This window comes from Macrobrachium rosenbergii, chromosome 2, assembly GCF_040412425.1.
Source record: "Macrobrachium rosenbergii isolate ZJJX-2024 chromosome 2, ASM4041242v1, whole genome shotgun sequence".
Lineage (NCBI taxonomy): Eukaryota > Metazoa > Arthropoda > Malacostraca > Decapoda > Palaemonidae > Macrobrachium > Macrobrachium rosenbergii.
Genome location: NC_089742.1, coordinates 19189578 through 19215991, shown reverse-complemented (window position 1 = coordinate 19215991; position 26414 = coordinate 19189578). Strand labels below are relative to the sequence as shown.

Below are 26414 nucleotides of genomic sequence, written 5' to 3'. Positions count from 1 at the left end.
ATCTGTAAGGCTAATTTCTAGGAAAACATTTTAAGAAGTGCATATTACTCCTTCCTGATTTAGTCTGCATTACTGCGACAGGTATTTTTCTCACTGATCACATTAACATCTACAAATTATCCTTATTTCCAAGAAACAGAATTAACGAATACAACAGCTCTTACGGGCAACTTTGAATGTGAATCCGCAAGGCTTCGTCTGCTCTCCCATTTCGTTGACAGCCCAGCAGGAGAGGACCCGGTCCTCCCGATTTTCGATCGGAGTCACCGTCAACTGAGCCTGGGATTTCTCCAGCTCGGCCGTTTCGGGTTTGGTCGTGATGACGTCATTGCTGTTATTCCACTGCCAATAGATGGAATGGACGGCTGGGTAGGAGGACACCGTGCACGTCACGTTGATGGGTTTGTCGTAGATGAAGTAGGTGGTTGGGAAGGTGTAGCATTCTGGTTTGTCTGTAGGGGGGAGGGAGGGAATTCAGTATTATTATTTTAGTAATGGACCTTGATACTAATTTAGCCTAGGGTTGTGTCCACATTACAGTATAACATGCCATAAACACACTGCGGCAACTTTTCTCCAACACATCACAAACAGGTTAAAAATAAGTTAGCGACCGAAAGTAGAGAACGAACCCTTGGCCAATATTAAATAATCGTATGAAACAGCGTTACCTTCTTTCCAACCTGTTTGCGATGCCTCTGCGATAAGTTACATACTGTTGTATGGACGACCTTAGCAATTTGCCGATATTCAGGAAAGATTAAATGATGGCACATAAAATCAAATGTAAAACTTTAATTATGGAACTATTCTAGTAATTTTGTTCTCAGTATGCCAATATATCGTATAGTTCAGTGGCAAAACAAAAGTCAAATAATACAATAAAAGAATAATAGAAACAGAAATCCAAAACAGAAAATAAATTTTTCTAGAGTTTGATTAAGTGACAGAGTGACAGATAATGCACTTTATTTCATGTAACAAATATTTGCGTTAGTCTCTGTATTATATGACAGACAAATTATAATAAATAAATATTAGATGTTTAATGTCAGTCAGTACAATTGCTGGTAATTATCAGGGATTAATCTGAAAATTGTATTTTGATCAGGGATTCCATACGTCTAGATTTCGAATTTAGCCAATTCTTATTTGTCATTCAGTAAGTTACTTAACATTTTGTATCACTTCTTTATAGATACTGAAATTGGATTTGGGACGACTTGCTGTAATTAGAATCAGATAACTAGTAAAGACTTGTCTGCAAACAAAGATACTCAGGCGGGTCAAAGTATTGTGATATTGTTAGAAAATAAAGAGAAGAAATTTATACATAGGAAAAAACGTTTTAAATGAAGAGTTTCGAAATTACTCCTTTGACATATAGGCTGCATCGTAGGGATGCGCATTTTCCTCACTAACTGCATAAATATCTCCTAACTGACCTTATTCCTACACCATCCCGAAATCAACAGTTCTTACGGGCAACTTTGAATGTGAATCCATAAGGCTTCATGATTGTTTTTCGCCCAGTAATTTCAAGTTCCTATGACTTGAAATTTTTAGACGTTCAAAACTGGATGAATCACTCACAAGTGAATTAAAAAAAAAAAAAAAAAAAAAAAAAAAAAGAACATAAATCAAGGAAAATAAAGGAAAGCATCAACGCCACCTGAAAAACAAAGGTACCAAATTCGAATAAAAAAGAAAACATCTGCAGTGATCCCCCTTGGGTAAAGGGACGAGGCCTAATCGCCCCCTATAAGACACTCACATCTTATCTTCAGTCTTACGGGAGGACTGGTCACTGTAGCCAGTTTATTTGTAGCAGCACATCTATAAAAACCAGCCTGCCGACGGTTCACCTTCTGCAGGACTAAAGAATTGCCCGTTGTGATAATCCCATGGGCAATGCTCTGAACCTGTACCTTGTCCTGGAAGAAAAAAATAAAGGGTGTACTTAAAAAAGAGGAACTTTAGTTTCTTTCTAAACGTTCGTTAGGTAAGGGCTCATATTTGCATCTTTCATGGACCTTTTTTTTTTTTTTTTAGAGTTCAGCTGCACCGTAATAATTGTGTTTGCCTCGTTTTCAAACAATTTTCTTAATATACCAGTATAAGAAAATTTTTCCTATTTTGCCAGAATAGTTCTCTTATTGTAGTTTAAAACATTCATTTGTATGAAAATACCCATATAGAGAAATATTTAATCCTTTGAAGGCAAATATTCTAGTAAAAACGCACAAATTAATAATTTAGATATTATAGTTGGAGGGAAATTTTTTCAAGGCAAGGGTAATATGTTGTCCGGAGAGCGGTATTGTGTTCAATCAAAGTAACAAATGATTCTCTGAATATCCAAAAGTATTAGCCACCGTGCTCCTAAAGTGCAAAATAAAAGAAAAGGAAAAAAAATCGTTTATTTAAAGAAAAAACAGTCTCCAAGCAGGTTTCCAGAACACTTTAGAAATTCATGAAATCACGCATTTTAGACAGAAAAAGAGAGAATGGAAGACAACCACTGTTCACAAATAAATTAACATCCTTAAGGTCATAGAGTACCATGAAGTTCCTCACGATCAAGCGTAAACAAAAACACCCGTGCAATATATATATATATATATATATATATATATATATATATATATATATATATATATATATATATATATATATATATATATATATATATGTGTGTGTGTGTGTGTGTGTGTGTGTGTGTGTGTGTGTGTGTGTGTGTGTGTGTGTGTGTATGTATGTTGTATGTGTATATATATATATATATATATATATATATATATATATATATATATATATATATATATATATATATATATATATATATATATATATATATTTATATTCTTATATATATATATATATATATATATATATATATATATATTTATATATATATATATATATATATATATATATATCCATATACAAACACATTTCTATATATTAGGAATGAGGTTTTAGTTTTTCTTTATTCTTTTTAGAAAATATCTTTCAATTTCAAACATTTTTTATCATTCATTTTTTGTCACGTAAACCAAGAAGTAATTCATTTTCAACCTCTAATGCCTGAATATTGCTAATTGTATATAATCTATCCCTGCCAGCTTAATCTTTCCATGGCCAAAAAGGCCAAAAAGAGAAAGAGAGAGAAACGCTATTTCTCAGAATGATTAGGGAATGTTCGACCAACTTTAGTTTTTCTTTTTTTCCTTTTTAGAACAGGAGTAGCACAAAGCTGTTTCGCTTTTGAAGCACTTTTTATGACATTTTTTAACAAGCATCTGAAGTGTTTGCTTAAGGGAGATTTAATTCTTCCACTTATGTGATATTTCCAAGACATTAAGCATGTAGGATCATATGTTTTTCGAAGTTCTTGCGGCAAGTATTACCTACAAACTGGCGCACTCACTCAACTGTACATAAAAAAGCTCTCTTACTGGAAAATGTTTGTACAAATTGTTTATTTCGCAATGTTTAAATTATTATATATATATGGTAATGTGAACAAGAATTATATATATATATATATATATATATATATATATATATATATATATATATATATATATATATATATATATATATATATATATATATATATATATATATATATATATATATATATATATATATATATATATATATATATATATATATATATATATATATATATATATATATATAAAATAAAATATTTTCTCGCAATTGATGATTAGGCTCGCCAGGTAAACGAAAACAAGAAGGAGCGTCGTAACCTCAAAATAAGAATGGCGAAGGTTGGTATATCTTACAATATGTCCTTTAGTTATACATTTTATTTCAGTTTGTTCAATCAATGTGATAATAGTAATAAGTTTCATTATGTCATCATCGTCAAACCCCTACGGAGTGTATGTTTATCGACAAAATGCAGTTAGTATTAAGGAACCATACCAAACCTGTAGGTTTATTTTGTCATGTTCTAATAATAGTCAAAATCAGACGATTATTGAATCGCAATATATTAAGTATGAATAAATGGTAAGTGTTTTTGCACTAGGGCGCTCATAATTACATTTCAACGGCAATTAATTCATCTCTCCGTTCCTCCCCTGTTCGTTCTAGTCAGCCGTTCTGTTGCACATGACCAACCCTCTTCTTCCTTATAAATGAAAACACAGCTTACTTCGATTAAGTAAGTTTGACTGGAACCTAACTTTCGAACAACGTTGAAGATAAATAGCGCAAGGCAGGAAATGCACGGTTTTTCCGCTTTTCGAGAAAATGAATCAGACTAGAACAATTTTCAAAAGGAAGCTATGATGCAAGAAACGTTTGGGGTCGAATGTTAAACTATATATGTGTTCATTTCAGTTCCGAGAAGGGAAGCCACATTGGATTGCAGACATGATGTTAGAATTTCATGCGAGTTGAGCTGCTGAAAACAGGCTGAACTTTAGACCTGAAGTACTTTTAGGTGACTCATCCTGTGAAATTTTAACCTGAGATACATGTACCGAGTTTCAGTTACATTTTTGGCCACCGATGTGGATTCTGTGAGACTTTCCACAACAGGGATGAATGTGACACAGCTAGGAAACGAAAAAAATGTGTGATGTGTGACTGAAATGAATGTTGAGCCAATTTTTCTTTACTTAAGTAAATTCTTTATCTAAACTGTAAATGAAAGGAATGATTGAAAGTACTGAGATACAGTATTTGCACAATAAACTGGCTAAGTTAACTAAGTGGAGATGCAATGCAGACGATTTGGTAAAAATGTTAACGTAGAAGAAAAGATATTCCAAAGTATCTGAAGGTGATAGAGTCATATAGAAAGAATGGACAGCGGCAGGAGAATAAGAACAAAAAAAGTCTCTAATTCAGAAGAAACAGGCAAAATAAAGAGAGGAGGACTTATAAAGGACTGGCAGACTTGACAGAAGTACTAAAAATGAAGGGACTTAACATTCATGAATGAAGAGAGTAAAAGCAAGATAGAGCTGAATGGTATATATATATATATATATATATATATATATATATATATATATATATATATATATATATATATATATATATATATATATATATATATATATATATATATATATACCACTTAGCTCTATCTTGCTTTTACTCTCTTCATTCATGAATGTTAAGTCCCTTCATTTTTAGTACTTCTTTCAAGTCTGCCAGTCCTTTATAAGTCCTCCTCTCTTTATTTTGCCTGTTTCTTCTGAATTAGAGATAGAGTAATGAAGGTGGTATATATATACAGTATATATATATATATATATATATATATATATATATATATATATATATATATATATATATATATATATATATATATATATATATATATATATATGTGTGTGTGTGTGTGTGTGTGTGTGTGTTTGTGTGTAAATACATATATATATAAACATTAAATCGTTTCCCTAACAATGATTAGGTCCAGAGAAAGAACCCGCAACAATGCGTACCACCTTCGTACTCTATCTGCTGAACATGGATGGCTGCTTCAAACAACTACACAGAAGGCTCATCGACACCTCACCTCACCGCCTCCCGACCTCCCCATGATACACAGAACCATTCAGCTCTATCTTGATTTTACTCTCTTCGTTCATGAATATTAAGTCCTTTTCCTTTAATATATATATATATATATATATATATATATATATATATATATATATATATATATATATATATATATATATATATATATATATATATACACACAGGCATTAAATGGTTTCCCCTAACAAGGATTAGCTCCACAGAAAGAACAGCACAACATTAGCTACCACCTTCTGGCTCTGTCTGCTGAGCGGTTGCTGGCTGATTCAGAGAACTACACAGAGGACTCATCAGCATCTCAGCAAACTCTACTACACGCAAACTACCTGTCATACGTGTCTGGCATGTAGTCTATTCATTAATGTTAGAACTCTTTTATATATATATATATATATATATATATATATATATATATATATATATATATATATATATATATATATATATATACCTCTTTCACGTCTATCCATTCCTTTCTGGGTCCTCCTTTCTTTATTTTGCCTAATTCTTCTGAATAATATTTCTGAACAAATAAGAAACTACCAGACGGGACCATAACATGCCCTTTTAAGCTATATATAGTATTTACAATCCAAACGTATGTTAATTAGCTTAGCATATAAGCTCATTTCGCTGTAGGATAATAATACAAGAAAACATATGATAGCTGATAGTACAGTTCAGGCTTCTTAGGTATAAGACTTTATAAAGCACATCCTTTAGGGTACGCTTAAAGGTTAGACGAACGAGATGGTTGACTGACTCCTTGTTTTATTTTCTCTCTGCTAATTTTACATAAGGACATTTTTAATCCTTGCGCCACTGTGTTATCATATAGATCCTTAATTGGAAAACCCGTAACATGGTCTTCCGCACTAATAAAGGTCATTCATTTTGAATACAAACTTTACTCCAAGTTTTCTATCGTCTTGTTCACTAATTACTTCACTGACTGACTGCGTCAATTTTTGAAAACTGGCCAAAAGAGGATATCATGCGTGCCTTCTAGGAAGACAGTTTTTTGCGTGACTTTTTCATACACGACCAAATCTCACTTTTGAGAAAAAATAATCTTTAAAAAGTATGCGTGTGTGTGTGTGTGTGTGTGTACAAAAAAGTGCAACTCCTCAATTCAGAACCAAAAGTTCAATTATGCTGATGAAAAATTAATTTTTCCTTAAAAAGGAAGTGTGTGTGTGTGTGTGTGTGTGTGTGTGTGTGTGTGTGTGCGCGCGCTCGTGTGTGGGTGTGTGTGTGTGTGTGTGTGTACAGGGGGTGTAACTCTTTTATCCAGAACCAAGTGCTAGCTTATGAGGATGAAAAAGCAGCATTTCCTTTAAAAGGAAGTTTGTGATTGTGTGTTTGTGTGCATGTGTGTAGAAAGTGGAACAAAACTAAACAGGAAGATGGATTGGAACCAAGTGAGAAATGCTTGCTTGATATAGGTGAATGTCACAATGTGTGCAATTGGGTTAAAGGGGGATACATATAAGATATCTGTGAATGTTTATGAACTGAATCGTAAAATATAGCAGAGACTAACAGTCAAGGGGTTTGTGCATGATTAAGCAGGTAAAATATAATATTGTTGTGCTTATTTTTTTTTCTTTTCTTCATAGGATCAACCCATATTAGACAAATATGCAAGTAGTTAAATATGACGGGAATTAAGAGAATTCCGATGAATATTTCATAACTCTGGAAATTTACTTTTCGAGGGAGAACCATAACAGATTACGGTATTCAACATGAAAGCATAATGAAACATAAACGTTCTTGAGAGTGAGAGAGAGAGAGAGAGAAATTTTGAACATGCGTTGTTATGTTGCACGTCTTGCTTTCATTGAAATTAGAAAACATAATGCCACATGCTATTGTTTCCAATTTTCCAATGATTCATTTTCTAGTTGAATGTGCATGTGCAAGTATGTGAAAGCTTAGAAAAGGTTTAGCAAAATGTTTTAGAGTTTCATCTATGCAAAGGTTTCTAGTTTTTAATTTCTGACACTTTCTGCGCGCTCTAAAAAAAGAAACAGATATGTTAAAATATGTTTTTGAATGACAGAAAGGTCATGGTGGAAAAGCAAAAAAATATTAGAAACTTATTCAGAACATGGCACCACAGAATAAAAACGCCTACAAAAAAGAGCAAATCGCACTGTTCGCTGATACACTCCACATGCCGTAGCTTAAAAATCACGCGAGAGCTACAAAAATCACGGTTATGAACAGCCAAACGCGGCGTGGCAGGAGCGGAACCCATCGCTCACGTGAAATAGAGTGTGGGACTGCTTTCGTAACTTTGGGGAAATCGGGCCAAGTTAAAGAGACGATTTTAAACGGTTCGTCAAGTTCAGATTGGAGGAAGGAGCACGGCTGTCAGGCGGCATCAATACTCCTAATGAATTGATGGACGTCTGCCAATATTCATCAGGGAGCGTTTGATTACCTCTGTTTGGTCTTATTCTGGGCATGAGCATCATTCTCTACTTGTTTTGCACTCGCGGGCTAAATTACCTTAATTACAAGCCGCTCGGTAGTTAATTTGCCCGGGTTATTAGCAGTTATTTCCTCGCCCGTCCTGGTGGCGTTCTCGAGAATAGTCTCGCTCTCACCCCAGCCCTCGAAATGGATATCCAATAAAAGGTAAGGAATTTGGGATATGAGTTTAAATAGATGTATAAATAATTCCCTTAGCAGTTTACCTATACCCGAATGACCATAAATGCCTTAGTTACGACTGCCTCTTGGAACCCATATTGAAGATAATGAAAGATAAGGTAGTGCAATTATTACTTTTATATTCTAAAATTATATATATGATGATAAGACGAGTAGTAACCGAATGCATAAATGATCATTACTCTATTAAGATCCAAATGAAAATAGAAGGTTGTTTCATTAGGTGAGCAATGTCTCAGATTGTGGCCACAAATACCACATAACGAGTTAGACTGATGAAGATAAAGTGAGAGCATCTAGGAGAGGGTGGATGAAGAGTGAGTTAAGATAAAGATGAAGGTTAGAAGAGACGAATATACCTATGAAATGACGAGGGACACAATCCTTGGGGTGGGGTCAGAGAAGGGTGTGTGGCAGCTGGATGCAAAGGGCCATGAGAGAGGAATAGTAGAACTAAATGACTGAAGAAAGAACTGAAGGTTTAATGAAAGGGAAGAGGATATTGTTTAAATTCTTTTCAAAAGAAGCTGTAGAATAACTAAGGGATATATAATAGTAAGAATGGGTAAGTTGAATAAAAAAGCAAAAAGCAAAATGAGATGGCCAGATGGAAAGTTCGGTTATAAAAAAATTATTTTCTCGTAGAAAATAATTTATAAAGACAAGAATTTAATTCAGAGAACTAAACCCATACCAGTTGTAGAAGAAACAAAAGAAAAGATAATATATATAAAATAGATATATATATAAATATATATATATATATATATATATATATATATATATATATATATATATATATATATATATATATATATATATATATATATATATATATATAATGTGTGTGTGTGTGTGTGTGTGTGTGTGTGTGTGTGTGTGTGTGTGTGTGTGTGTGTGTGTGTATGTATGATTATTATCACTTTTGTACGTGATTCATTTATCACACATTACCACAGGTGAAAAATAAGAAACGGGGTGTAGGTCCTGACCGGTTTCGACTTTATTTCCAAGCCATTGTTTCCTTTTACAACTGATATGGGTTTAGTTTCTCTGAATTAAATGCTTGAATTTTTGTTGTAATATCGTCTAAATTTTTACAGCCTTTTGTAAATTTCCGCATCAGAATTATACTGTATTAATCTCACTTCCACCTAAGTGTTGGATGTCAAGACGAGTTCTCGGATGTACTTCAGTTTTGGATGCTTATGAATATATAACGAGGAAAATCTATGCATTTGATTAACTTCAATTTGCATAGAGACAAGTAAGCTCGAGGAATTTCCTGATTATATATGTTATGTCCTCGAGAAAGTTGTAGGTGAGTTAATAAACATTTCTTAGGTTAATCACCGAAATATTTTTTTAATAGTCTGTTGACTTACATAATAAAGACTTCAATATTTAATGAAAACGAAGATTCAAGTTTTGAAGATTTAGATAGAAAAGGGTCTAACTTAAAACATATTAGATGTGAGGAGCTCGAAAAATTTCTCCTCGTTGTAGGTGACCAAAAAATCATGGATTGTAATGCATGTTTTATGAACATCATAAATATAAGGAAGGCTCTGAATTTCAGATATCAAGAATGCAAACGCTATGTTTTGAAGGCAACAAAAGCAAGATCACAGTTGACAGACGCGCATTCGTTATTTTGCGAGAATGCGGACGTCTAAAATTTATTCATAAATAACTAATTCCTCGTTATTAATTACAGAACGAAATTACAACTTTTATGACAATTGATTCCCTCCTGGGAATAAGAAACCCTTGATTGTTAGGTGAACAGATAATCCTTTTTTTCCTTCCTGACAAGGGTTGGAATAAGCCCCAGCTTTAATCCTATGAATAGATTTTTTGCCAGCAGTGTTATTCCGAGTAACATAAAATCCTGAATCTTTTCCCTAAAGATGACATACGAAGATAGTCTCATATCTCTCCAGAGCGTTAACCGGATACCAGTACTGCATTTTTAGGCTGCCTGATTATTCATTACAAATATGATTATCCTCAAAGAAATAAGAAAAGGATTGCAGTTAAAATAGGGATACATCACAAATACAACGGAATAGAATTATATATATTCTTTATCGAGTTGTTCTTTCATTTTGAATTTGCTTTAATCTTTCATTTTTCATGTAGTCAACTGTATATTAGAGAGATTATTTACCTAGTAAAACTATGGTCCCTCATGATAACCATAAGTTAATGGCTGAAACAGACTAAAATGGGACAAAATAGCCGCAGTTTCCACCTTTCACTTTCAAGGTTTTAGCCGTGGTGATAAAAAGACCTTAATAAAACTAGAGACGTGGTTCTATAAAAGCGTGGATACATGCAGTACAATACCATTCAGTGAGAAATTAAAAGCGAGAATTATTGCGTACAAAAGAAAAGGATCAGACATACACACACACACACACACATATATATATATATATATATATATATATATATATATATATATATATATATATATATATATATATATATATATATATATATATATATATATATATATATATATATATATATATATATATATATATATATATATATATATATATATATATATATATATATATATATATATATATATATATATATATATATATATATATATATATATATATATATATATATATATATATATATATATATATATATATATATATATATATATATATATATATATATATATATATATATATATATATATATATATATATGTATATATATATAAATATATATATATATATATATATATATATATATATATATATATATATATATATATATATATATATATATATATATATATATATATATATATATATATATATATATATATATATATATATTATGATATATAACAAATATATATATAACAAACAAAAGAAAATAAGATAAAGACAAACAAAATAAATAAGTTAAATTGTCTACAAAAATTACTTTTTGATATGTTTTGTCATTAATCAATCAAAAAAGAAGAAGAAAAAAAGTGAGTCTACATCCAGCTCGACATTCAGGTAAATTTCTTCTCATTTTCATCTCCGGCCTTTAATACCGGTTACCACTGAATGTAACTTAGCTGCAGTAGAGGAAAAGCAAAATGATATGCTAAGGTGACTAGTTCACCAATGTTCAACGTATGCCCTCAATGTCATTATTAAAAGAAACACGCGGAAACTCAAATATAGAGTCACACATCGAAGTACAACAGTAAAAGGATTAAGGATGAAAACGACAGGCATTTTTTCCATCTCTCATCCTGTTAAGAAATTTTCCAGGGAATGGGCCTTATGAAACAATGCGATAAGTATGACATGGAAACAAATGATACAGACCAGTGTATCATCAAACGAAATTGTCGTTATGACCATTCCTTTATATCTGCTTATTTTACATATTTATTTTGAAATAACTGGACCCTTCTTATACGTTCCCAGGCTTATGTTTATGTTCTTATAAAGCTTCGTTTCTATGAAACGACACTCACTCAAATTAAAATCCAATATATTAGAGAGCAACAACGTTTAATGCGTGTCCAGTTGATAGCATGACTGTTTGCTGTAACGTGGACAAAAATTGCACCGTTATTCTGAGCATACCTTATAAATATTTTGCGTTCTTTATTTCGCTTTTCCAACAATTTTTTAGTTTGAGCGCCATAGAGCTTGTCACATGATATGCATAGTGCTTGATATACACAACTTTTAGTACTTCACCGAGAAATATTTATAAGTGGCTTTTACGCTGTTTTTTTATTCTTAAATGCCATATACGCATTAAAATTTTTCTTAGAAACTGGGGAACGCTTTTAATAATTTATGGCAGTAGAAGCATATATATATATATTTTTAATATATGGTTCTCTGATGTTTTACTACGGAAATTATACATACTTAGAGAGAGAGAGAGAGAGAGAGAGAGAGAGAGAGAGAGAGAGAGAGAGAGAGAGAGAAATTAATACGTTATTGATGAATGTCTGTTCAGTAGATTAAATTTGCCAAAAGTACGAATATGTTCATATGTTTTTCTTTGTATATACGGTAATGATTTGTAAATAATAAGAACACGTAGATTTATGTATGTATAACCTGTCTATCCTTATTTTTTTTGCTCGGACGTAATATCACAATCGCTTTCTTTCTAATAATTCTGGAACATCAAAATCGCCCCACACGACACCAGATTTTTGCTGAAAGTAATTCTAAGAATATTGAGATTCTTTGATCAAAGTCCTAATGTATGCCAGAGAAGGTTATAAGTGAGTTCAGTCTCTCGCTCAGGGGCATTATAAGTAACAGATAATTCTGAAGATTCTGAAGACTCACTTGTATGTCCAAAGGGCAGAGTCAACTGAAGCCTGTACCAGGTCTCTGAAACCCCTATACACCTACAGCTAAAGTTACGGTCTGTTTCAGCGGCCGTGTTTATTTATTTACTTATTTTATTTATCCTACCTCAACTGACAAAAACATAGAGAAGAAAAAGTTTACCTGACAACAGCAACGACATTAGTTACGAGTTATCGTGACACATCGCATTACGGCTTACAAAAAGAACCCAGCTACCCTTTTGCACTGGACTTGTCTCTTGCTGTTACTATATATTTCGTTATTGTAAAATTATTATAATCCAAGAAGTTCGGATTATCGTATGCTTTAAAAAAACAGCACGACCCCAGAGACTTTGCAAATAACGATATACCCAAACTCTACTTTTCTTAAGGTACGTCAAGTGAATCGATATGAAGTTTATAATGTCCAAATATGTGGTAAGGTCGAGTATTATAACATTTAAAAAAAAAATAATCTGTCTATATCAATATTGCTTTTAAGGCTAAAATGGCTATGTTATTTGTGAGTTTCACAAGCGGAGCTAGATTTGATACCTGATACTTTCATAATTACCTAAAGCAAATAAACATCACTAAAATTTAATTGCATTGTTTTTTGAGTTTCTGAGAAACGTTGCAGGTTACCTGGGATTGTTCGTTGAATTTAAGGCATCATTCATAAACGAAAGGCAATTCTCATTCCGTTGTTAGCCATTCTGAAAATGAACGCGCGATTCCATTACGAACCAACAGTGGGAAGCAGTATGTACAAGCCGATAATTTCAAGAAAGAGGTTCGAATCATAATGCAAGGTTCCTAACGAGAGGCATAGCAGCATTTTAAATTGTGGCTTTTATTCGTTTGCGCTCTTAAGAATTAGTGAGGTTCTATTGGAATACATTGTCTAACTGATGGATTACTAAGGTTGGTAAAAGATGAATATATATATATATATATATATATATATATATATATATATATATATATATATATATATATATATATATATATATATATATATATATATATATATATATATATATATATATATATATATATATATATATATATATATTTCCTCATATATATGCCTCCAGCAGAAATAAAATAGTTTACGCACCTTATTATAGCACCTTAGCGTCTCGACCTCATAATCAATATTTGAAATGTCAAACAAAATATTATTTATGCAAATAGAGACGCTTCCATTTACATTGGAATAATTAGAAAATAAAGAATACAAAACTGAAGACAGCAAAAATCTCAAGGATTCTTAAGTAAAATGTATCAGATCAGTGCCATTAAATTTAAACTAGTTATTTTCTTTAAAATTAGTGCTTATCGACTTTGTTTTATTAGTCAGCCAAAAAAGGTTTAAATTGTTCGTGAATTTTTGAGGCACTTGATACAGGTTAGTCTTGCCCCTTGAATATTACACAAACATTCATATGTACATCAATATATTGATGGTTTAAAAGTTTAATGTAACATTAATCTGCTTTTGCCAGTCTTCTCTCAATTTACGAGGTTTTCCTTTTGTTATAATTAGTTATTATACATATTCGTTTTTATTATTATAGTTAATGCATATACTTATTGAATATTTGAATAACTCTGCTCTTAACTTATCCCTTTCAGCGCTGCATAAAGTTCAGAATGATTCTCTTAAGTCAACATTGTACGATGTGTATGAATTTATGTATGTCTCCTAACTTGTCTCTTTACACGCCTGATGAATTTCTAACTGAATCTCATAATGATACATAACCCGGACGAATATCTGAATATCTGGATAACTCTCCTTCTCACTTATCAGGCTCCTTCTTTCAGATTCCGAAAAGGTTCATCTACGAGTGATATCGTCATCTAATAGATTTATTAGAAGCTGGGACTTCTCACTTTTTACCAAAAAAAGTTTTACCTCTTTCCTACATAAAACAATATAATTAAAAATCAACGGTATAAAAAATATAACAAGGCTGGCTGCGTTACCTCTGTCAAGTCAGTGTCTCTCATTTCTAGTTTCTTTCACTTCCTGTATTTTCTTCTCCCTCGCAAATTATCCCTATTAAATCCATCTACTTAACGTCCCCAGTTAAGAAGATCTGTCTATCTTTCTCAGCTTCTTTTCTCTTCTCATGGCGCTCTCGGCCATTTCTGGTTAATACCAAGGGAAACTTTTAATGCAGACGTGAACGTTTCCTGCGTTCCTTGCGACTGAAGATTTTCCACGATGATTTGTTCCCCTCTGTGATATAAGAGGATTGTTGATAATTTTTGCAATTTTTTACAAACTTTTTCAAAAGCGAGAATTAGCTTACTCCAATCTCATAAAAGAACAAATCATAAGAGGCTCAATGTTCGCCGTAGGCATGATGTAGCACTAGCATTATTTCAAAATACAAATCGTTATTATTTCTTCTTAGCTGTTTTCCACCAGCTTTCCTAGCTTTATACACTCATCTTTCTTATCCAGAAGCATTGCTAGAAGTAAGAAGATAGCCGAGTGTAAATATTGCTACACATTAAGGCACCTTATCCGGCTGTGGGTCATGTCATACATTTTCGATTAAAAATGTTTTACGCAGATATCATAAACCATTCATTATTCTGCGATATATGTCAATATATAGTTTGCTAGGCTCTAAAGCTATTTTTGGATTATCCATAAAGCACAGTATTCGAACAGACAGAATTTTATTCATTTGAAGATAAAGGAGACTACGAAGGTTAAAAGACATCCAAATGACCAGCCTCCAAATTAAGTTTGGAAACAGGAAAATAAACAGCGAGAGGACTCGAGAAATAAGACGTCACGCGTGTCAAAGGGGGTGACAACTAGAAATGGCATATTGATGTGTTATGGGCATGTCCAGGGATTCAAGGAAATTTGACGAGATGAATATTGCGGAGTTGCTTTAATACCGTTTATGGATGACTAAACTGAAAACAAGTGATTGATTTAACAGGAGCGTACCAAGAAGAAAATAACTTTATATAACTAATATATATATATATATATATATATATATATATATATATATATATATATATATATATATATATATATATATATATATATCTATATATATATATATATATATATATATATATATTATATATATATATATATATATATATATATATATATATATATATATATATATTATATATATATTTATTCTTCTTCTTTTAACGTGCTTTTTCGTTTTTTGCATAGGGTAAGCACGATGCCTTCTTTTGAAGGTCTTCGATTTGGTTTTGGGGTAGATATAGTCTCGATCGGGATGAATATATATATATATATATATATATATATATATATATATATATATATATATATATATATATATATATATATATATATATATATATATATATATATATATATATATATATATATATATATATATATATATATATATATATATATATATATATATACATATATATATTCATGATGTGTCCTTGTAATATGTAAATCATCACATAGTTTTGATCTATTTACTCTTCTATTTATCATGTATTATGTGTAGTGATAATAATTGTTGAATTACCATAAGTAGTGTAATGTCAGATCTTAAAAGAGTTTGTGATTTAGATAACTTAAAAGTGTAATTTAGAATTAATAATATCTTCCTTGGTGTGCCATCTGTAATCAGTTCAGATAGGAGAGAGCTTTGTTTTGGATAAAGCGCTGACAGGTCGAGATAACAATCGCTAATCCGTTCTGGAAACCAGCTAGTTCTTCATTGGATGGGGACGGGGGGTGGTTTAAGAGCTCTCGGCTAGCCCGCAGTTGGCCCAGCACTCGACTCTCCGGCCGGCCAATGGAGAATTACAGGAATTAATTTCTGGTGATAGAAATTAATTTCTTGTCATAATATGGTTCGGATTCCACAATAAGCTGTAGGTCCCATTGCTAGGTAACCAGTTGGCTCTTAGCCACGAAATAAATCTGATCCTTCTGGCTAGACCTAGGAAAGCTGTTAATCAGCTCAGTGGTCTGGTTAAACCAAGATATACTTAACTTTTGGATACCAGCTCGGGTTTTTCGTTTTGTTTTTAAAACATGCCATACATAATTAGGCTCTTGCAATCTGTTTGACATGTAAAGGTTTCTGTAAAAGCTTTGTCCCATGTGAGAAGAAGACGAAGGTTTCGCAGTGTTACCTGCCATAATGTGGTTCGGATTCCACAATAAGCTGTAGGTCCCGTTGCTAGGTAACCAACTGGTTCTTAGCCACGTAAAATAAATCTAATCCTTCGGGCCAGCCCTAGGAGAGCTGTTAATCAGCTCAGTGGTCTGATTAAACTAAGATATACTTACTTTTTCGCAGTGTTACATCCATTGCTCTGATTAAGTATGTCCTTTTGAGAGTATACATGTCTCGATCGATTATGTCACCTTCCTTCCTCTAGAACCTTTTCTTGTATCTTGTTCCCAAAATGCCTTCATGATGTCACTTGAGTGTTTCATGTGCTACTGGAATCCCTCAGATTTATTCACTCTAATTTCAGAGTCCGTTCATATTGAATCTCTCTCTCTCTCTTTCTTTGAAAGAGAGAAGTTATTAATGTAGAATTTTTTGTGGTCACTGGTGTTAATCTTAGCTTTTGAGATCTGAGTATAGGAAAAATATATACATTTAGTAACGTCACCTGACAAAAAAGCTTGTTTTGTGAACCTAAAGCAGTTGCAAGTGATTTTACAAAGGTTTTCACAAGCTTGTGTAAGGTAAATTGAATTTTACTCATAATTACCATGATATAATAAGATATATTAAGAGAATTTTTGCCTTAGTGAAATTATAATTGATAAACCTTTTGTGTATTTTTGTGTATTCTTGTGCTTGCAATCTCTTGATTTTTCACATTTTATATGTTTGTGATTTAACATTTATTTACTTAGCATTTTAAATATTTCTTGATATTTTAACATTGCACACTTGATTTAATTTTCATTTATTAAGATTTTCTTTTCAAATCTTGAGTACTTCTTGATAGTTTAAATTTAGCTCGATTGATTGAATTTCTTGATAAATTGAAGTTTTTGTGATTTAGTTTTGTCTAATGATTTAACTCAAGAATTAATAAAATTTTATGTTGTTTTAAAGTAATGGAAAATTTTTCAGATTGCAAATTCTAATAATAAAATTTTTTATTTAAAAATATGTTTTTGTATTTAAAAAAAAAACTGTTTCATTTATTGACTACCAGTGAATAGGATTGATTGTATGCATAAGGCAAAGCAATAAATATATTTTATTCCTTTAGTTTTGCTGAAATGAATTAAGACCAAGGAAACAGTTAAAGTTGTTTGAAGGAGTGATGCCCTTTTACTCTAGTATATTTCTTGTTTAATTACTGATACTTCACACTAGTCTTGATAAACTTAATTTGATTTTTTTCATGTGATTAATGAGCTTTTTAAGGGATCACTGTTAGTTTTTGAGTAGTCAGTCGTAATTCTTATTGTTATGAGAGTTCAGGTATCTGGCTGAAGTCTTAAGTGAGGTATATTTTTGAAATTTGTGATTAGTTGTGTAATAACCAGGTGCTTGATACGCATTGTGACAATACATATGTATATATATATATATATATATATATATATATATATATATATATATATATATATATATATATATATATATATATATATATATATATATATATATATATATATATATATATATATATATATATATATATATATGTGTGTGTGTGTGTGTGTGTGTGTGTGTGTGTGTGTGTGTGTGTGTATAAGAACTAGCTTCAGTCATCTTTGAATTTAAAAAGAATATAATTAAAACTAAAATTAAATTAAATATATATATATATATATATATATATATATATATATATATATATATATATATATATATATATATATATATATATATATATAGTAATTATATTTTTGCAAGGCAAGTGTAAATCATACTTTTCTGTTATTGACCACATGTTTTAATTATATTCTTTTTAAATTCAAAGATGACTGAAGCTAGTTTTCGGCAAGACAAATTCATACTATTTTCACGGTCCTGAGACACTTGCTCATATGTAAAAATATTTTCCTGCACTAAGGCCAGGAAAAATTATTGACAATAGAGAGAGAGAGAGAGAGAGAGAGAGAGAGAGAGAGAGAGAGAGAGAGAGAAGGGGGATAACGCGTGATCAATAATTCATAATCCTTTCAATCTGCAATTTAACTTCCTTTCCCTTAATCTGCCCTGACAAGAAGGAAAAGTCAGCACGAAATCCGTTCATCATTCGAAGACTCAATGCGATTTCATCGCCATTTGTCAGCCATGACTTGACGAATTGCATTAGGAAAAAGATCGCATGATTTCAGCAAGAAACGATAAAAACAAAAATCCTGACGAGACTTAAATATTCATCAGTTCTTCTCTTTTCATTAATCCCTCGTACCTCTTTCTTACAAAAAGTGAGGGGAGGAAGAGGAATAAAGGAAGAGGAGAGAGAGAGAGAGAGAGAGAGAGAGAGAGAGAGAGAGAGAGAGAGAGAGAGAGAGAGAGAGAGAAGCGAATTATTAGCATATCGCATGAGACATTGTTCCTGGGTGCAAAGAACGACACCAGGACATGGAACGCAGCTACCCACTCCCCTCCAGGCCTTTTACCAATACATTTGCCTCGTTTCTGCGGTAAATAGAATGGCAAAAATCCACGCACTTACCGAAATAATCAGGAGAGATATGACAAACAAATATCCAAAAGCATGGTTAAAGTTACACTAGTTTTTTTACTTTTTTTCATTTACCGTGGAATAGGAGAGGCATCCAGTGTACGATTTATGTTATGGGTATTATTTTTTCCCTGTATATTTTATTTGCATTATTCTACTGCATGTACATTTTTCTTTCATTTACATATTATGTACGCAGGGTTTTTTCTATTTCTCCATATCGATTGTGTATCAATGTTTCAATTGTCAGTTAAAGAGGAAGTAACCTTGTTGCAAAATGGAGGCTTTCTGCAGTGATTTTTATGTATGAAGATAGATGGCTCTGCCCAACAGTGACGCGTTTTGCTGACACATGAAATGCAAAGCTCCAGCGAAAACAAGAGGATTTAGAGACGTTACATCTTTCTGCTCCGTCGAATCTGCTAACACAACACAGTCTTCTAACTTTCTGTATTCCGAGGTTGATTTAAAGTTCTTATTCTCTGAGACGATTTTACCAATATAATTACGTTTTACTCTGCTTGTAGTATTGAACACGAATTTGTGTAGTTATTCTCTCTCTCTCTCTCTTTAGAGTCCCATCGGTCTCGAAAACGATTCGTTTATAGCAAAACATTTCATGACAAAGCAAGGGTATTATTTACAGAAAACCTAATACCATCACACACTGTCAGGAAACAAGTTCCTTTTAAATACTGAGTGTTAGACGCTCTTTAATCAAGGGAGTGAATATTATATCTTATGCCGTACTTGCGTATGTATTCATCATGGCAAAAATGATTTAGGATATGATAGGAATCAAATTCGTATTAGCGCTGTACTTGATAATGGGTAAGTGTTCATTCGTGCATGCCTGCTGAATGACGCCAGTGAGTGTTTATTTTAAGGTAAAAAATAAAAACTTTTCACTTTGATGAAAACCATTATAGCTATAGTTGAAATGGAATCATCAGTAAGTCTGTGGTTATATGTTAGGGATGGCAAATAATTTTTATGAAAAAATGTAGGTGGCTTGTACAATATTGTGAACCAGTTAAATCTTAAATGCATATTAGTTTATTCATGAGATTTCTTTATGATTATTTTCGTTGTCACATGTTAGCAAGCTGTATAAGTTATAACAAAAGCAAGAGCAGCAATTGCCGTCAACCAAGCCGTCCCCCTCCCCCCAACAGAAAATAATAATGAACTTTTTGAAAAAAGAATTTTGCGAGACTAAGATTTATTTCCACAAAAGGGGAGATTAATATTGAACCAAGTGCCATAAGAAAATCATTTAAAATAATACCATTGTGCCAGGAAGGTAATTTTCTGTTCAGAAATCTGATGCTTGTGGTGTTGAACCATTTTCTTCGTAAACAAATTTTAGAATTAATTATTGTCGACCCTCTAGAAACTAACAGAATATTTGAAAATATTCACCTAAGGAAAATCAAGGTTGGCAATCTAAATATTAGTTACCTTAGAATAATCAGCAATAAATTACAGAGCACATAAGATATCTCAAATGAATAATCAACACATTTTAATATGAAAATAAAGGAACAGTTTGATATTGAAAACATAAAAGCTGTCCTGAGTAAATGATACGAAAGAAATAAAAAAACGTGAAAATACTCCAGCGAGTTAACTGAAGAGAATGGCCATGAACAGAGATTAAAATCAACAGTTATTTGTGAATCAAAGTTCTATACTCAAAGTAAAAGTTGCTAAAAATTAAATCAGTAGAAAATTCATGGGAAGAGAGAGAGAGAGAGAGAGAGAGAGAGAGAGAGAGAGAGAGAGAGAGAGAGAGAGAGAGAGAGAGAGAGAGAGAGGTTTAGTAGAAAGCCTTTCTTTAATATAAGTGGTTGATCAAAGGTGTGTAGCAGAGAAAATTTTTTTTTTTTTTTATTTAAAAAGTAAAGGATATCAAGAAAGAAAGACCTTCATATAAAGAAGCAAATAAATAAAAGCATTAATAAACAAAATAGGTAACTGACGGATAAGCTGTAGTTATGCACACACACGGACACACAGGCACCTGTGCGCTTATATATATATATATATATATATATATATATATATATATATATATATATATATATATATATATATATATATATATATATATATATATATATATATATATATATAATATATATATATATATATAAAGTGGGCCTTAAAAGCATGCACGTATGCAATAACATGTTCGTGACCTTCAATACTAAATATCACGAGGAGGCCAAAATGAGATAACAAAATCACTTCTTGATCCAGCGAACAAGCGGGAAGATGGAGAAATGATTTACGACCCAAATTTCCATTTCCTTCCATGCAACCGCTCCTCCCCATTCGTCAGAATTCCCCCCGTTAAACACCCAGAGTATTTGAGCCATCCATCCTGGGCCCCGAGGGCCTGTCAAACTAAGTACCTTTCAGTAAATATGTATGATAAATCTCGGAAAATATTCTTAGTATAAATGCGTCCCAAATTGCGCGGAATCCAGGTAGGGTCACGTTGGGGTTTGTAATTCTGTGTCTGCTCCGGACGGATTTTCTCCTCCAGGTGAGCCGTTCCAGGTGCGAAAATTCCAGGGTAAGATTCCTGGAATGCATTTCAGGCTCGGATATCATGCAAGGGTTTCCCAGGTAAAAAATTAGTAACTCGGGAGGAGAGATAAATAAAGAAGAAGAAGAAAAAGAGGAAGAGAGTTATTTTAAAGGGAAAAAAAATAAAAATGATGCATGATTCTTAGAACGAAATAGATTTCGCGAATGGTGTTGGACTAGAAATGCGATAAAGATGAGGATGAAGTATTAGTAACGATTTCATGATTTTGGGCAAATCGTTGTCTACATAGGCACACAGACGCATACTATATATATATATATATATATATATATATATATATATATATATATATATATATATATATATATATATATATATATATATATATATATATATATTCTATATATATATATATATATATATATATATATATTTTATTATATTCTCTGTATCTGTTTTTATTCATCTGTGAGTGCGTGTATTTATGAACATTTGGCTCGGTATCCACCCACAAATATCCCATTGAAGTAAAATGGAATGTTCGTGTCAACATCAGAAGCTTGAAGCAAAAAGGACTTCAAAGAAATTATATAGCGTGACGCTGAGAGAGAGAGAGAGAGAGGGAGAGAGAGAGAGAGAGAGAGAGAGAGATGAGAATATCATACCGAGAAATAAGAACATTTTTTGTATACATACTTCATTTAAGCGACGGTGTTTGCGTGATATGTAAGTAAATTTTTATGTATTTTTCCGTATCGCTGATTGTACAAAGGAGTGATGATATTAACCCTTCTGTTCTGTTAGATTTTTGTAACATCTCATCTATTCTCGGACAAAATAGACCCGTCTCTTAATTCCTGACAGTTCTTCGCCATACAAAGTACTTTATTGATTACTTTTCATGCCCAGGGTCAACTACAAGGAGGTGACTGTTAATTAGACCCCATACCTAGCCCTCCCAGCCACCTAACCTTAACGAGGACTAGGATTTAGTTGCAATTATTGCATTTGAATATTGCTACGCCATGCTGAGGATAATAGTGGTTGGACTAAGACCAGCCAAAGCTCACGAAAAAAATATTCATCTTTTGAAGGTAGCTTTTGCCTTCCATTTAGGTTGTACTATATTCCAAAGTGCAAAAGCATTATATGCAGACAAATCCACAATATTATCAGACAAGGTCATAGGCCATCTCTTTGTCTGACGCTTTGACTTATAAGTTGCCACAAGTTTTATCAAATCATCCACTATCCCTTTCGTTGAATTGTAAATCTCAATTATGTCAAGTTTCTTTTCTTCTTTTCTACTGTAAGCAACATAATCATGCATGTTACTTAACAATATTACAGTTTTCCCTTTCCTTGGGCAATATGAAATAATGATATTATCATCATGGTACCCTTCAAGGGTAGAATATGTTCCAGCCTTTATGGTTACAGAATTCTATTGGGACTTTTTGCCTATTATTTCTAACGCTTCCAACAATAGTATGTTCGCGCACTTTCAGTCCCTTAGCTAAACTTAAGCTACAAAAAAAGTTATCACAGGCTACATGTCTACCTTGAGGCTTCTGTAATTGCAGCACCACACGTTTCCCATGTTCACATTCTACAGACTCCTCTTTACACCTACTGTAAACTTCAGCATTCCAAAGATAACTACTCCCTGCATCACATGCTGCCCAGATCTTTATCCCATATTTATAAAGTTTTGATGGAACATACTGCCTAAATAGGCAGTTTTCTCTAAAAGGAACCAATTGCTCATCTATACTAACAGAGGGAGTCTTTCCACCCAAGTATTCCAAACATCTATAATAGGAGTGTGTCATTGGATCTCCTTCGTGCTCTGGTTTCTTTAACATCATATCTAATGACCGTAGAATATTTCAAAAATGTTTCTAAAGACATTGCAGCTCGAAATATAAGACGTACATATGTGTCATCCCAAAGACTCCTAAGCGACTCTCCATGGGACTTTTAAACTCCTGCTAGAAGCTGTAATATAAATGCCTTTAGATCATGTAGGCTAATGTTATTTCCTGTACTCAATACACGATTAGCTGCTTTGTCATTTCCAAAATTATACTGAGTATTTTTGGAGTTATGAATAACTCAAATGCAGATAGTATACCTGATATTCTAGATGGTGCATAATCAGTGATACCAGGCGTTTGATAAATGATATTTTTTGTATTCTTCCTACCCGATGGCACTTTTGCTCTTTCTGCAGATCATATAATATTTCCTTTTTTAGATATGAAACTTATACCGGAAACTTATTCTTCATCTTCATAGTCAGTGTCACTGACTGAGAGGTCATAATTCGCTGAAAGATGGTTACTTTCACCATCATCTCTTTATGAAGATATTCAACCACTGTCTTCATCAACATTATCCCGACCATAAAACTTGACTACAGGAAAAGATGTGGAATTTCTGAAACATGAAAGGAATTGTTTGTCTTTGCATCCAAAAAATGTGACATTGACTTTTACCTGATAATAATTCTGATAGTGCAACATGATACCGTGTATTTCTCTTAAATTTTTTTTTTGTTCGAATCATTCCAGTTCAAAGAAAACATTGCTACAATAAGAGAAAGATTTACTTATCCATGGTTGGTGAACTGCACTAAGAAAGATTACTGAACGTTCTTTCACTTCACTACTTACACCTTGTAAACAAAAGAAAGTGATTTTCTAATAATATGCCATTTAAATAAAAGGTAAATACCAAAATAAGAATGAGTAACTTCAATAATATAAAATTTTTATTGCAGTCAGTGAATAATTGCTAACAAATATAGCATAAAACAGGTATGGGTCAGATTAGATGCTACTTTTTTTGTTGCACATTAATTACTGGGAAAAAAATTGCCAAACTAAGGGAACGTAATACCCTCCTAAAGTCAGGAGAAGTCAAGGAGGATAAAGCTCCGATGATAAGAAATAAGAGAGATAAGCTAGTGCAAAATCTCTCCTGGTCCAAAAAGACCCCTAACAGAATAGTAGTGTTAAGCTTAATCTTACTTTTTATATTACCTGATTTTGTCTTTCTGAATTACACAGCACCAAGAATCGTGCGCCTACACTCATCTAATAATAATCTATGCAAACTTTACACCATTCATTTATTTCTTGTATGCACTCCTTCAAGTCTTCAATATTAAGGCTCTCACTTTCCAATACATTTTCATATTGTCTACCCAATATTTTCTAGAGCTTCTCTCCCTAGTTTCACATGCCTATTGTTCTTCATTCTTTCCTCATGACTGGATCATCTTCAAACATTCTGATGTATTCTGTCATCTAGAGCAAGGGTCTCCAAACTATGGCCCGGGGGCCACGTCCGGCCTGACACATGATTTCATCTATCCCTTAACTAATTTTCAGAACTGACTTCACTGATATTTTGAAAGAAAAAGCAACATTATCTTCACATTAACGCGGTTGTGTAAAAATAAATACAGGTATGTATATATATATATATATATATATATATATATATATATATATATATATATATATATATATATATATATATATATATATATATATATATATATATATATATTTTTTTTTTTTTTTTTTTTTTTTTTTACCTTGGTTAATGTCAACGAGTTTTGTGTTGAATATCTGCCATTTGTTTTACTCTAGTTTGAAATAATGAAATATGTGAAAACGACGGTTATTTTTTTTTTCCTGTGGCCTGCAGAGATATGCAAAATATATAATGTGGCCCTCATACTAAAATGTTTGGAGACCCCTGATCTAGACTGACCTGTTTACGTCTTATGTAGTAAGACCCACCCACTTTCCCTGCCCCCTCCTGGTTAGTGTTTTCACCTTGCACTGTCTTTTGGTAGTGTCACGGCCCTATCACTCGCCCTTAGCAGCTGTTTTTTGGATGATCCTTGACGGCTGGAAGTGTCTAGCGTTGTGAAAAGTGAAGTGAAAACCATGACTTGTCATAGGAAGAGACGATCGCCGCCTTCTGTTTACTTTAAAGACGAAACTCGCCCTCCAGCTTCGAAGAAGAGATTTGGCAGCGACCTGGCAAGGCCTGAACATCCATCCCGCCCATCTTCCCCTTCGCCCTTCATCTCCTCCTCTTCCTATGCAAACCCCTCCTTCTCGTCCTCCGACGTCCTTGTACCCTCGTACTCCTCCTCTTTCTCAAGCCCTTCCCCCTCAACAGCTACCCCTCCCTACTACAGTTTCCGACAAAGGAGTACCCTCCATTGCCGAACTTTCGAGCGCTTCCTGCTGAAGAAAGGACCTCGTACGCTGCGGTAGTGGGTCTTCAGAAGAATAACTTGGGTATTAACATCCCTCTCGGCCGAATCACAGAGGAAAATTCACCGTTACTCTAAAAGACCGTGCTACAGTCGACCTCCTGGAGACCTACATGGCTTTCCAGCTACTCAACCCAAATGAGAAACTAAACAAAGCCATCATCTGCAATTACCCAATAGAGCTCCCCTCGGATCCTCTTCTGGAGCTCCCCCATACTGTAAATGTCGAAAGGTGT

General features: G+C 32.7%; 1 protein-coding gene across 1 annotated transcript in view; it reads right to left on the bottom strand.

Moving 5' to 3' along the window:
- LOC136842561 (kin of IRRE-like protein 1) overlaps positions 1 to 26414 on the bottom strand; it is a 511591-nt gene that overhangs the window by 27582 nt on the left and 457595 nt on the right. Inside the window, exons 9-10 of the mRNA XM_067110025.1 lie at positions 1775 to 1934; positions 165 to 452 (exon numbers count right to left, since the gene is read on the bottom strand). Of these exons, the coding sequence (XP_066966126.1) occupies positions 165 to 452; positions 1775 to 1934 (448 nt within the window). The remainder of the gene's footprint in view (positions 1 to 164; positions 453 to 1774; positions 1935 to 26414) is intronic.